Source organism: Dendrobates tinctorius, unplaced genomic scaffold, assembly GCF_039654945.1.
Source record: "Dendrobates tinctorius isolate UK_male_01 unplaced genomic scaffold, ASM3965494v1 ptg000241l, whole genome shotgun sequence".
Classification (NCBI taxonomy): Eukaryota; Metazoa; Chordata; class Amphibia; order Anura; family Dendrobatidae; genus Dendrobates; species Dendrobates tinctorius.
In genome coordinates, this window is record NW_027361908.1 from 21,686,004 (window position 1) to 21,698,030 (window position 12,027).

Here is a 12,027-nt window from a genome sequence, read left to right on the forward strand (position 1 = left end):
TAAGACGCACCCCAAATTTTCAGAAGAAAAATAGGGAAAAAAATGAATGAGTCAAATGAAGGTCCGTCTTACAGTCTGAATTATTCAGCTTACCTGGGGGTAGGGTGTGATATGGAATGATGGTGGAGTGGGGTCACAGGAGGTGGTCTGGCTCATCCCTGGCTGGTGCAGCAGGTTCGGTGGTGTGGGGGCTCTGCCATTTTGTGAAAGCCCCCCCACACATCCATCCTAAGCTGATGGGCGGTGATTTGGCAGATGATCGGTGGTGCGGGGGGCTCCACCGGCATTGGTGGAAATCCCGGAGCCCCAGCACATCCATCCCAGGCTGGTGCAGCACTCTTACAGGTGATCGGCGGTGCAGGGGCTCCGCCGGCATTTTGTGAAAGGAGCCCCAGCACTTCCATTGTTGCAATGCTGATTTGAAAATGGCCGCGCATAGTAAGATCTCAGGAGACGAGATGTCGTCCCGGGAGACGAGATCTCGTCTCCTTAGATCTCACTCTGCGCATGCGCCGCCTCCGGTGGCCATTTTCCTGAAGCTCAATTCAGCATTACATTGCGGCTATTTTCCTGAAGCTCAATTCAGCATTGAGCTTCAGGAAAATGGCAGCGGGAGGCAGCGCAAGTGCCAGAGTGAGAACTCCGGAGACGAGATCTCGTCTCCTGGGACGACATCTCGTCTCCCAAGATCTCACTATGCGTGGCCATTTTCAATTCAGCATTATAACAATGGAAGTGCGGGGGCTCCTTTCACAAAATGCCGGCAGAGCCCCTGCACTGCCGATCACCTGCAAAAGTGCCGCACCAGCCTGGGATGGATGTGCGGGGACTCCGGGATTTCCACCAATGCCGGCGGAACCCCCGCACCACCGATCATCTGCCAAATCGCCACCCATCAGCCTCGGATGGTGTCTCCTGGTAAGTGCATCTGGACCATAAGACGCACACCCATTTTTCCCCAAAATTTTTTGGGAAAAAAGTGCGTCTTATGGTCCGAAAAATACGCAACACATTTTTATGTTAAAAAAAAAATAAAATAAAAAAATACACGTTTGGTATCGTCGTGTCCGTAAAAATCTCATCTATAAAAGTGTCACCCTAGTTAACCCCTTCAGTGAATGCCATAAAAAAAAAAAAGAAAGTAGCCAATTATACTTTTTCCAAGCGGTATCATACCGCTTGGAAAAAGTGCAATAACACACGAACAAAAAGACTGATATAAATAAAAATGGTACCACTAAAACCATCATCCCACAAAAAACAAGCCACCATACAGCGTCATCAGCGAAAAAATAAAAAAGTTATAGCTCGCGAATAAAGTGATGCAAAAATAAGTGTTTTTTCTATTAACGTTTTTATTGTGTAAAAAACACCAAAACATAAAAAAACTGTATAAATGAGGTATCGCTGTAATTGTAGTTACCCGAAGAAAAAAACTGCCATACTAATTTTACAACACGCGGAATGGAGAAAAAAAAGAAAACAATTCGTGAATTGCTGGTTTTTGTTCATTCTGTCTCAACAAAAATCAGAATAGAAAGCGATCAAAAAACATTATGTGCCCGAATATGGTACCAATAAAAACGTCAGCTCGTCCCGCAAAAAACAAGCCCGCACATGACTCTGTAGGCCGAAATAAAGAAAAATCATAGCTTTCAAAATACGGCGATGCAAAAATTTCTAACAAAAAATTCTTCCAAAAAAAGCATCTTTTAATGTGTGACAGAAGCTAAACATGAAAAAAGGTATAAATCTGGTATCACTGTAATTGCACCGACCCGAAGAATAAAGTCGCCTAATCACTAATATCACACCAGGAACGGCGTAGAAAATAAAACCAAATCTTCACCTTTTGTAGATTTGTTCATTCTGCCTCCCAAAGATTGCAGTAAGGCAATCACAGAGGTTTACCCCCACATATGGGGTATCAACGTACTCAGGACAAATTGCATAACAACTTTGGGGGTCTAACTTCTCCTGTCCCTTGTGAAAATAAAAATTTGGGGGCAAAAACATAATTTTTGTGGAAAAAAAAATGATTTTTTTATTTTCACGGCTCTACGTTATAAACTTCTGTGAAGCACTTGGGGGTCAAAGTGCTCACCACACATCTAGATAAGCGCCTTGGGGGGGTCTAGTTTCCAAAATGGGGGTCACGCGACATGGCGGCCGATCTCAATTCCAGCCAATTTTGCGTTTGAAAAAGTCAAACGGTGCTCCTTCCCTTCCGAGCTCTGCCATGCACCCACACAGTGGTTTACCCCCACATGTGGGGTATCAGCGTATTCAGGACAAACTGCACAATAACTTTGGGGGTCCTGTTACCCTTGGGAAAATAAAAATTGGGGATGAAAAGATCATTTTTGTGGAAAAAATGATTGTTTAATTTTACGGCTCTATGTTATAAACTTCTGTGAAGCTATTGAGGGTTCAGAGTTCTCACCACACATCTAGATAAGTTCATTGGGGGGTCAAGTTTCTGAAATGGGGTCACTTGTGGGAGGTTTCCACTGTTTAGGCACATCAGGGGCTCTCCAAACACGACATGGCATCCATGTCAATTCCAGCCAAAAAAATCAAATGGCACTGCCTCCCGTCCGAGCTCTGCCATGCGCCCAAATAGTGGTTTACCCCCACATATGGGGTATCAGTGTACTCAGGACAAATTGCACAATAACTTTTGGGATCTTGTTACCCTTGGGAAAATAAAAATTGGGGGTGAAAAGATCATTTTTTTGGAAAAAAAATGATTTTTTTAAATTTACGGCTCTACGTTCTAACCTTCTGTGAAGCTCAGAAGGGGGTCACTTATGGGGGGGTTTCCACTGTTTGGGCACATCAGGGGCTCTCCAAACGCGACCTGGCGTCTGATCTCGATTCTAGCCAATTTTACATTCAAAATCTCAAATGATGCTCCTTCCCTTCTGAGTACTGCCGTGCGCCTAAAGATTGGTCTTCCTCCACATATGGGGTATTGTTGTACTCAGAAGAAATTGCACAACAAATATTGTGGTTCATTTTCTCCTGATATCCTTGAAAAAAAAAATTGTGTCCAAAGAAAAATTTTGGTGAAAAAAAGTTAAATGTTCATTTTTTCCTTCCACTTTGCTTCAATTCTTGTGAAGTGCCTAAGGGGTTAATAAACTTCTTGAATGTGGTTTTGAACACTTTGAGGGGGTGAAGTTTTTAGAGTTGTCACTTTTGGGTATTTTCTGTTATAAACTCACTTCCAATATGATGTGGTCTCTAAAAAAAAATAGTTTTGTAAATTTTGTTGGAAAAATGAGAAATCGCTGGTCAACCTTAGACCCTTATAACTTCCTAACAAAAAAAAATTTGGTTCCAAAATTGTGCTAATGTAAAGTAGACATGTGGTAAATTATTTATTATTTATTAACTATTTTTTGTGACAAATCTCTCTGGTTTAAGGGCATAAAAATCTGAAAATTGCTAAATTTAAAATTTTTTTTTGCCATATTTCCGTTTTTTTTTCATAAATAAACGCAAGTCATATCGAAGAAATTTTACCACTAACATGAAGTACGATGTCACAAAAAAACATTCTCTGAATCAGCGGGCTCCGTTGAAGCGTTCCAGAGTTATAAGCACAAAAACTGACAGTGGTCCGATTTCAAAATTAAGGCCTGGTCTTTAACCTACAAAATGGCTTGGTCCTAAGGGGTTAAACATATCCAATTGTGTAAGTTATTATTATTTCAAGATGTATCGATAATATACTTTTTTTTAATGGAAAAACCCCTTTAAGGGCTGAGTTCATGTCCAAGGACAATAACTGCAATCTGCTTTGCCTCCATGTTACAATGCAGTCATAGTAACAGGAGCAGCTCTTTCCTGGATTTGATTGGATGAGGCGGCCTTCTTTCCCACCGTTTCTTCCCTAGTGTTTTGATGTATAAGCTGAATTTAGAAGGCTCCACTAGGCTCAGGAGCGGCTGATCTGAAAGGCGTCAAGGAACTACTTGACACAGGAGTCGCTAAACATGGACCCCTTTTGCTTGCTTATGCTCACATGACGCTGTACATTCCTGTACAGTCCTTCGATGTGGACGCTGAATGCAGCAGAAAACGTTGTGCACAGAAGCTGGGGAGCACTGCACCCTGGCTTCGTTATTCCAACATCACTCTGTACATCTCTGTATAGCACTTCGATATGGATGGTGAATGCAGCGGAAGTGACCAGCCTCAGGTAGGTTAATGAAACCGTAGCAGCTGAGACGAGCACAAAGGTTAGTGTAGCGGAAGTCGTTCTCAGCCTCACTGCTGAGTGCAGGGCGCAGTGGAGAAAGTTTGGATGATACTGCCTCCCCCCCTCCCCACCATACCCCGCTTGGTATCGCCCACATCGCACTGTACATTCTGTACAGCTCTTCAGTGTGGGCAATAACTATGAGTGTAGCAGTAGTCGCTCTCCACTACAGCGGTGAGTGACACGGTACCCCCACCCTCAGGCTGGTGAGTGTAGACCACAGTGTACTCTACAGTATGACTTATCAGGTGCCAACTCCCTCTCTATTGGCCCACATATATAAATGCCTTAGTATGTTTTATGGTTATGCAACCTCATAGTGACAGTAATTCAGTTACAAACTGACACAGGTGTGCGTATTCGTATATATACTTACAGAGGGTGAAATAAGTATTCAACACATCACCAATTTTCTAAGTAATTATCTTTCTAATTGTGCTAGTGATATGAATTTCTCATCAGATGTTGGTAACAGCCCATCCAATCCACAAAGGCAAAGAATGTCAAACCATAGATGTCTATAAATTAAGCTACGTGTAATAATGAGAAATGACACCGGGATAAATTCTTGAATATGCTCGTGCACGCCCTTATCTCCCACCTCGAATATCACAACCTCCTACTCTCTGGCCTCCCCTCTAGCACCACTCCAATCTTTTTTAAACTCTGCTGCCCTACTAATCCACCTGTCTCCCCGTTATTTGCCAGCCTCTCCTCTCTGCCAAACCCTTCACTGGCTTCCTATTGTCCAAAGGCTCCAGTTCAAAACCCTGCCTATGACATACAAAGCCTTCCACAACCTGTCTCCTCCATACATCTGTGACATGGTCTCCCAGTATTTACCTACCTGCAACCTTTGATCCTCTCAAGATCTTCTTCTCTACTTCCCTCTTATCTCTTCTTCCTACAACCGCATACAAGAATTCTCCCGTGCTTCCCCCATACTCTTGAACTCTCTACCCCAACACATCAGACTTTCGCCTACCACGGAAACCTTCAGAAGGAACCTGAAGGCCCACCTCTTCCAGAAAGCCTACAAACTGCAGTGATCCTCAGTCTACTGAACCGCCGCACGACCTGCTCTACCCTCTCCTAGTGTATCCTCACCTATCCCCTGTTGAATGTGAGCACTCGTGGGCAGGGTCCACTGTCCTTTTGTACTGTAAAAAGCCTTTGTTTGTGATGGCAGCATCAAAACTCCTGTATGGAGAAACTAGTCTCATGCATTGGCCCATATTTCCACACAAACGCTTTTCAAATCCTGAAGGATCCATGGGCCCGACACTGACAGGGTCCTGACATTTGAGTCCTGACAGATGTGTTCCCAGTGGATATTCAGATCTAATACTGTGCAGTGAATGAGGAATACTGTGGTTTAGGGTCCTCGCTGTCCAAGGTTCCAAAAATGCTATCACACACGGAGGTGAAGCGTGAATTCGGTTTATTTTTCAACACGTTTCAAGGTTTCCAAACTTCTTCATCAGGACCAAACAACAATTATCTAATACCAGAGATGGTGGGGGTGCTGAGGTAAGAAGAGGCTGCTCACACTCCTGCCCCCTGTATTATTGATCTAACACTGGAAATACTGGAGTAGGAAGAGGCTACTCATGCTGCTGTCCACCCTTTGAATATGATCTAATACTGTGGGTAACTGGTGCTGAGAAAAGTGGCCTCTCACTGCTGTTACTGATCTAATACTGGAGATGGCAGGGGCAGAGATAAGAAAAGGCTGCGCACCCTGCTGCCCCCCTGTGTTACTGATCTAATACTGCAGATGGCATGGGGGCAGAGGTAAGAAGAGGCTATGCACACTGCTGACCCTCTGTGTTATTGATGTAATACTGGAGATGGCAGGGGGCAGAGGTAAGAGGCTGCGTGCACTGCTGCCCCCTGTGTAACTCCTCTAATACTGGAGATGTCAGAGAGGCAGATGTTGTGAATTCCCTTGCTTGGATTTCTGAGCTGAAGCTCCCTTTGCTCCCTCTGGTGGTTACTCAGAGTAGTGGAGCTGGCCAGGTTGATGGAAGTTCCCCACCTGACGACGATAATTGGAAACCTGGGATTATTGGCTGGGAGCATATAATTGAGCTGGCTGCACTTGGAGGTTGCTGGTGATTTTCCTCCTTGTGCATTTGGAGTTGTTTTGTCCCCTGCTGATCTGCATGGTTCAGTTAATTGATTCTTTTGCTAATCCTTTGCATCTTATCTGGTTGTGCCTTTTTTTGCTTTCTGCTTTGTTGCTAGGGTTCAGCGTACTCCCTGCTGGGGGCAGCACTGGGCCCTGCTCCATATGTTACAGCTTGTGTTAGTTTGTTCAGTCCCCTGTTATGTTAGTATCTTTTGTTTTGCTTCCAGTTTATACTAGAGTGCTGATTTAGTGGGTGTGAGGTCGTGTGGCCTCAGGTTTTTTGTATATCAGAAGTGTTGGATTTTTTTAGGGTTTTGTGCGTGATTGCAGACAATATCTTTTCTGTCCTGTCTAGACAGCTTGGGCCCCACCGTTTGCTCAGTCTGTTTTCTGCCTGTGTTTATGTCTCATCTTGTCTCACCGACAATATATGTTTCGGGGCTGTCTATTCCTTTGGGGATCTGCTCCGGGGCAGTTTAGATTTAACCTTTCTGGCTTTAGGCTTAGTTAGTTCTCCAGCTGTGACAAATCATCTAGGGCATCGTAGGAACGCTCCATGGCTACTGCTAGTTGTGTTGCTAGGTTCAGGGGTCTGCAATCCGCTTAGTTACCAACCGCTTTGGTTTTCTGGTGGCTTAGCCTGTTCCTGCCATCCTTCTCGGTGACCCATTCATAACAGGCAGAGGTCAGAAGAGACTGCGCACACTGCTGCCCTCCTGTGTTGCTGATATAATACTGCAAATGGCAGGTTGGCAGAGGTAAGAAGAGGCTGCGCACACTGCTGTCCACCCTTTCAACCTGATCTAAAACTGTGGATTATAACCAAAAATTGGAAATATAAACCCATTTCAATATAAATCCAATAACAAATCTTCAGAAGACCAAAGACATACTATATTAAAGCTATTACCACCATGTAGAGCAATAAATCATATAAACCATATTGGATCAAATTTTAGCTCACTTTATTACATCATTTAATAAAATGCAACAGTAATAAAATCCCTTAAAAAAACATAAAAGCCCATTAAAGAATCAAGAAATAGATCAGTGTGGTTACAAGTTAGTAAAGCACATTAATATTCTATATCTCAAAAAGAATCATTGAAAACAAGCTCAATGCTAAGCGGTTCCGGAGCATTCGCGCATAGGATATGAAACTGGGACGTACACATATGAAGCTGGGACGTACACACAGATTCAGTGCGCGTGCCCGGAAAGCTGAGAGTCATTGTGTAAGCGCGGGATCTGCTGGGAGGTGACGTAGGGAGCAGTGATGGGAAGGAATTATAATGTGATGGCCTTGAGAATTTGAAAAAGACATTTGACTGAGTCTGAAAATCTAGAGATCCGCACCCCAGTGACTGAAACAGGAGGTCTGTGGGGCATCATCAAAATATAAAAAAAAGTGATTTTTGAAATAAATACTGGGATAATTTGCTTAAGATCAACATGTTCGTAATGCAATGTGCATCACTTAGAAGACATTGGGGACAGTTTAATAGCAAAAAAGGACGTGACATGATCCTTTTAATTGTATTTAGTTATTTTTTTTTAGAATGACATTAACTTTAGTTATTTTTTTTCCATTCCTGGAGAACCCCTTTAAGAAGCATTGAAACATTCATATGCACCAGGACACCAAAGCACACTGAGATCTCACATAAACACAGAGAATAGGAAGAACAGGTCTATTAGCAGGAAGATAGTTTCAAGGTGTCAATAATAAAGTAAAAATGACTGAAATCTAAGCAAGACCACCTAAATATTCTAATATAGACATGTTTGATGGATGCTGTACTCTAGGACATGTTTAATGAGGGGGGCTTTATAAACATTATTACTCTCTGAACTGTCTGGAACAGAAATGGATACAAAAGAAGTTAATTCAGCTCACCCCCAACTGTTTCTTCTTATAAAAGGATTCAAACCGAGCACGGATCCGTCTCTGTAAACGTCAAAAGTATCCCAAAAAAGTAGAAATCCAGCTCAAGGAATAAAATATTGAGAGTTTATTTCACTATTCAGTAAAACAGATAGTTCAGAAAAAAAGGCTGCTATGTTCATTTGGGTATACCCATGACGGGAATTACCTTGGACTGATCTGCAGAGCACCTGGACGCGTTTAGCCCCCCGAAGAAGCAAGAAGCGAAACGCTCGTAGGGGTCCCGCAGTCCACACTACAGATAGGTTGGTGTTTGCTTATATACTCATTACTTACTTATGGCATATATCTGCCTCTGGCTCTATCTCTTTCAGTGCTATTTGTCTCTCATATTGACTAACAGCCTCTCTGTCTGTGGTTACCATTGGTTCCTACTTTAGGATTATTCCTATTACATATATTTGTCTCATACTGGTAGATATAATTATTTCCCTCAGTATTATGTATTCCTTTGTGTGCACTTGTCCTAGTCCTAATTTTGGACTATTCTCATGCACCATTGCACTTTATGTAAATACTGAGAAGATATTGCGTGCTCTTGTATTTAAGGGATATAGATTTAGCGCCATTTTTTGTTACCTTTATATGCCTTTGTTCAGATATTGCAATTTGTACCACTACCTACACCTGTGTGGCAACTGGGTGTCGCTGATTCCCTCATTTCTAACTTTATAACTAATTTTTCCCAAAATTGTATTTTATTTCATTTTGTATAACAATAAGAATCTTATATTTTATTAATTGCTCCTGGTTCCATTTTTTCTTTGGTTTATATATTATTTTGCTGGATGAGCTCTTACATTTGATAGCCTCCTTTTGGTATCCCTACTAGCAGGTGTCAATAATAAAGTAAAAATGACTGAAATCTAAGCAAGACCACCTAAATATTCTAATATAGACATGTTTGACGGATGCTGTACTCTAGGACACATTTAATGAGGGAGGCTTTACATTATTACTCTCTGAACTGTATGGAACATAAATGGATACAAAAGAAGTTATTTCAGCTCACCCCCAACTGTTTTTTCTTATAAAAGGATTCAGTCCGAGCACGGATCCGTCTCTGTAAACGTCAAAATATCCCAAAAAAGTAGAAATCCAGCTCAAGGAATAAAATATTGAGAGTTTATTTCACAATTCAGTAAAACAGATAGTTCAGAAAAAAAGGCTGCTATGTTCATTTGGGTATACCCATGAAGGGAATTACCTTGGACTGATCTGCAGAGCACCTGGACGCGTTTCGAACACGAGGTTCTTAAACTCAGGCAGAGCTCTGGGAGGAACATTGCATAATATAAAAAAGATAGGTGAAAGTAATAATTACAAAATTCATAACAATCAATACGAAAGCACGAAATATACAAAGACTATGACAAATATACAAGAAAATAAAGTAATAATAAATCAATAATATAGTAAAAATGACTGAAATCTAAGCAAGACCACCTAAATATTCTAATATAGACATGATTGAGGGATGCTGTACTGTAGGACATGTTTAATGAGGGGGGCTTTACATTATTACTCTCTGAACTGTATGTAACATAAATTAAATGGCCATGTCTTTTTTTCTTTCTTGTAGCATAAATCACCTTGCAACATTTAATACCTTTATCACACTTGAAGAACTGAACCTAAGTAGCAACTGTTTATCAGGTACGTGTATTTTATTTCCTTTATTACATATCTTTTTCTGTAATTTCAGCACATTTCACAGCTATGTTCTCGCATTGTAAGTTTATTGTTTTTCCTATATTAGACTAGGGACATCATTGATCTATCATGTTTCTAAGTACGAGGTCCTGTTGGGTCATGGACCCATGCAGGAACAGGTGTTGTGAACTCATTTTCTGCTCCACCAGCTGAGAGTTCTCCTTCTGTTCTCCCTCTGGTGGTGACAGGAGGTAGTGAGGTTGGTTTAATTGGTAGTGATCTGCCACCTGATGAGGAGGATAACGATTGGATCTCTGTAGTATCAGACTGGATATAAGACAGCCGACGCCCTATCCTGGTGGTGGTGATTCAGTCTGCTTCTCAGGTCTTGGACTTCAGCTCTGTTCCAGTCTTCTCAAGTTAAGATTGTTTTTGTTATTGTTCACACTTGCTCTTGTTGGTCAATTCAGTTTTTTGTGGTCAGCCAGCCCCTGCTGGGGTTGTGCTGAATTTCCACTCCTATTTATCTGTATTTGCCTTTTGGCCCCTTATTAGATTGGCCTCTTTTTGCTCTGTCTCAGAATATTTCAGAGTGCTGATATAGTGGGAGAAGTCTAGTGACTTCAGGGTTAATTTTGCTATCAGAAGTGTTGGACATTATTTTGGTAGGGTTTTTGGCAGATTGCAGACAGTGTCTTTCCTTTCCTGTCCTTTCTAGTTAGTCGGGCCCCATCGTTTGCTCAGCCTATTTTTCTGCCTTTGTTTGTGTTTTCATCTTGTTTCACTGTCAATACAGTGCCTACAAGTAGTATTCAACCCCCTGCAGATTTAGCAGGTTTACACATTCGGAATTAACTTGGCATTGTGATATTTGGACTGTAGATCAGCCTGGAAGTGTGAAATGCACTGCAGCAAAAAAGAATGTTATTTCTTTGTTTAATTTTTTTTTAAATTGTGAAAAGTTTATTCAGAGGGTCATTTATTATTCAACCCCTCAAACCACTAGAATTCTGTTTGGTTCCCCTAAAGTATTAAGAAGTATTTCAGGCACAAAGAACAATGAGCTTCACATGTTTGGATTAATTATCTCTTTTTCCAGCCTTTTCTGACTATTTAAGACCCTCCCCAAACTTGTGAACAGCACTCATACATGGTCAACATGGGAAAGACAAAGGAGCATTCCAAGGCCATCAGAGACAAGATCGTGGAGGGTCACAAGGCTGGCAAGGGGTACAAAACCCTTTCCAAGGAGTTGGGCCTACCTGTCTCCACTGTTGGGAGCATCATCCGGAAGTGGAAGGCTTATGGAACTACTGTTAGCCTTCCACGGCCTGGACAGCCTTTGAAAGTTTCCTCCCGGGCCGAGGCCAGGCTTGTTCGAAGAGTCAAGGCTAACCCAAGGACAACAAGGAAGGAGCTCCGGGAAGATCTCATGGCAGTGGGGACATTGGTTTCAGTCAATACCATAAGTAACGTACTCCACCGCAATGGTCTCCATTCCAGACGAGCCCGTAAGGTACCTTTACTTTCAAAGCGTCATGTCAAGGCTCGTCTACAGTTTGCTCATGATCACTTGGAGGACTCTGAGACAGACTGGTTCAAGGTTCTCTGGTCTGATGAGACCAAGATCGAGATCTTTGGTGCCACCCACACACGTGACGTTTGGAGACTGGATGGCACTGCATACGACCCCAAGAATACCATCCCTACAGTCAAGCATGGTGGTGGCAGCATCATGCTGTGGGGCTGTTTCTCAGCCAAGGGGCCTGGCCATCTGGTCCGCATCCATGGGAAGATGGATAGCACGGCCTACCTGGAGATTTTGGCCAAGAACCTCCGCTCCTCCATCAAGGATCTTAAGATGGGTCGTCATTTCATCTTCCAACAAGACAACGACCCAAAGCACACAGCCAAGAAAACCAAGGCCTGGTTCAAGAGGCAAAAAATCAAGGTGTTGGAGTGGCCTAGTCAGTCTCCTGACCTTAACCCAATTGAAAACTTGTGGAAGGAGCTCAAGATTAAAGTCCACAT

At 42.4% G+C, this 12,027-nt stretch overlaps 1 protein-coding gene across 1 annotated transcript in view; it reads left to right on the forward strand.

Moving 5' to 3' along the window:
• The window catches only part of LRRIQ1 (leucine rich repeats and IQ motif containing 1), a 267,121-nt gene that overhangs the window by 89,407 nt on the left and 165,687 nt on the right, over positions 1–12,027 (forward strand). The window contains exon 12 of the mRNA XM_073556994.1: positions 9,926–9,999. Coding sequence (XP_073413095.1) covers positions 9,926–9,999 — 74 coding nt within the window. The remainder of the gene's footprint in view (positions 1–9,925; positions 10,000–12,027) is intronic.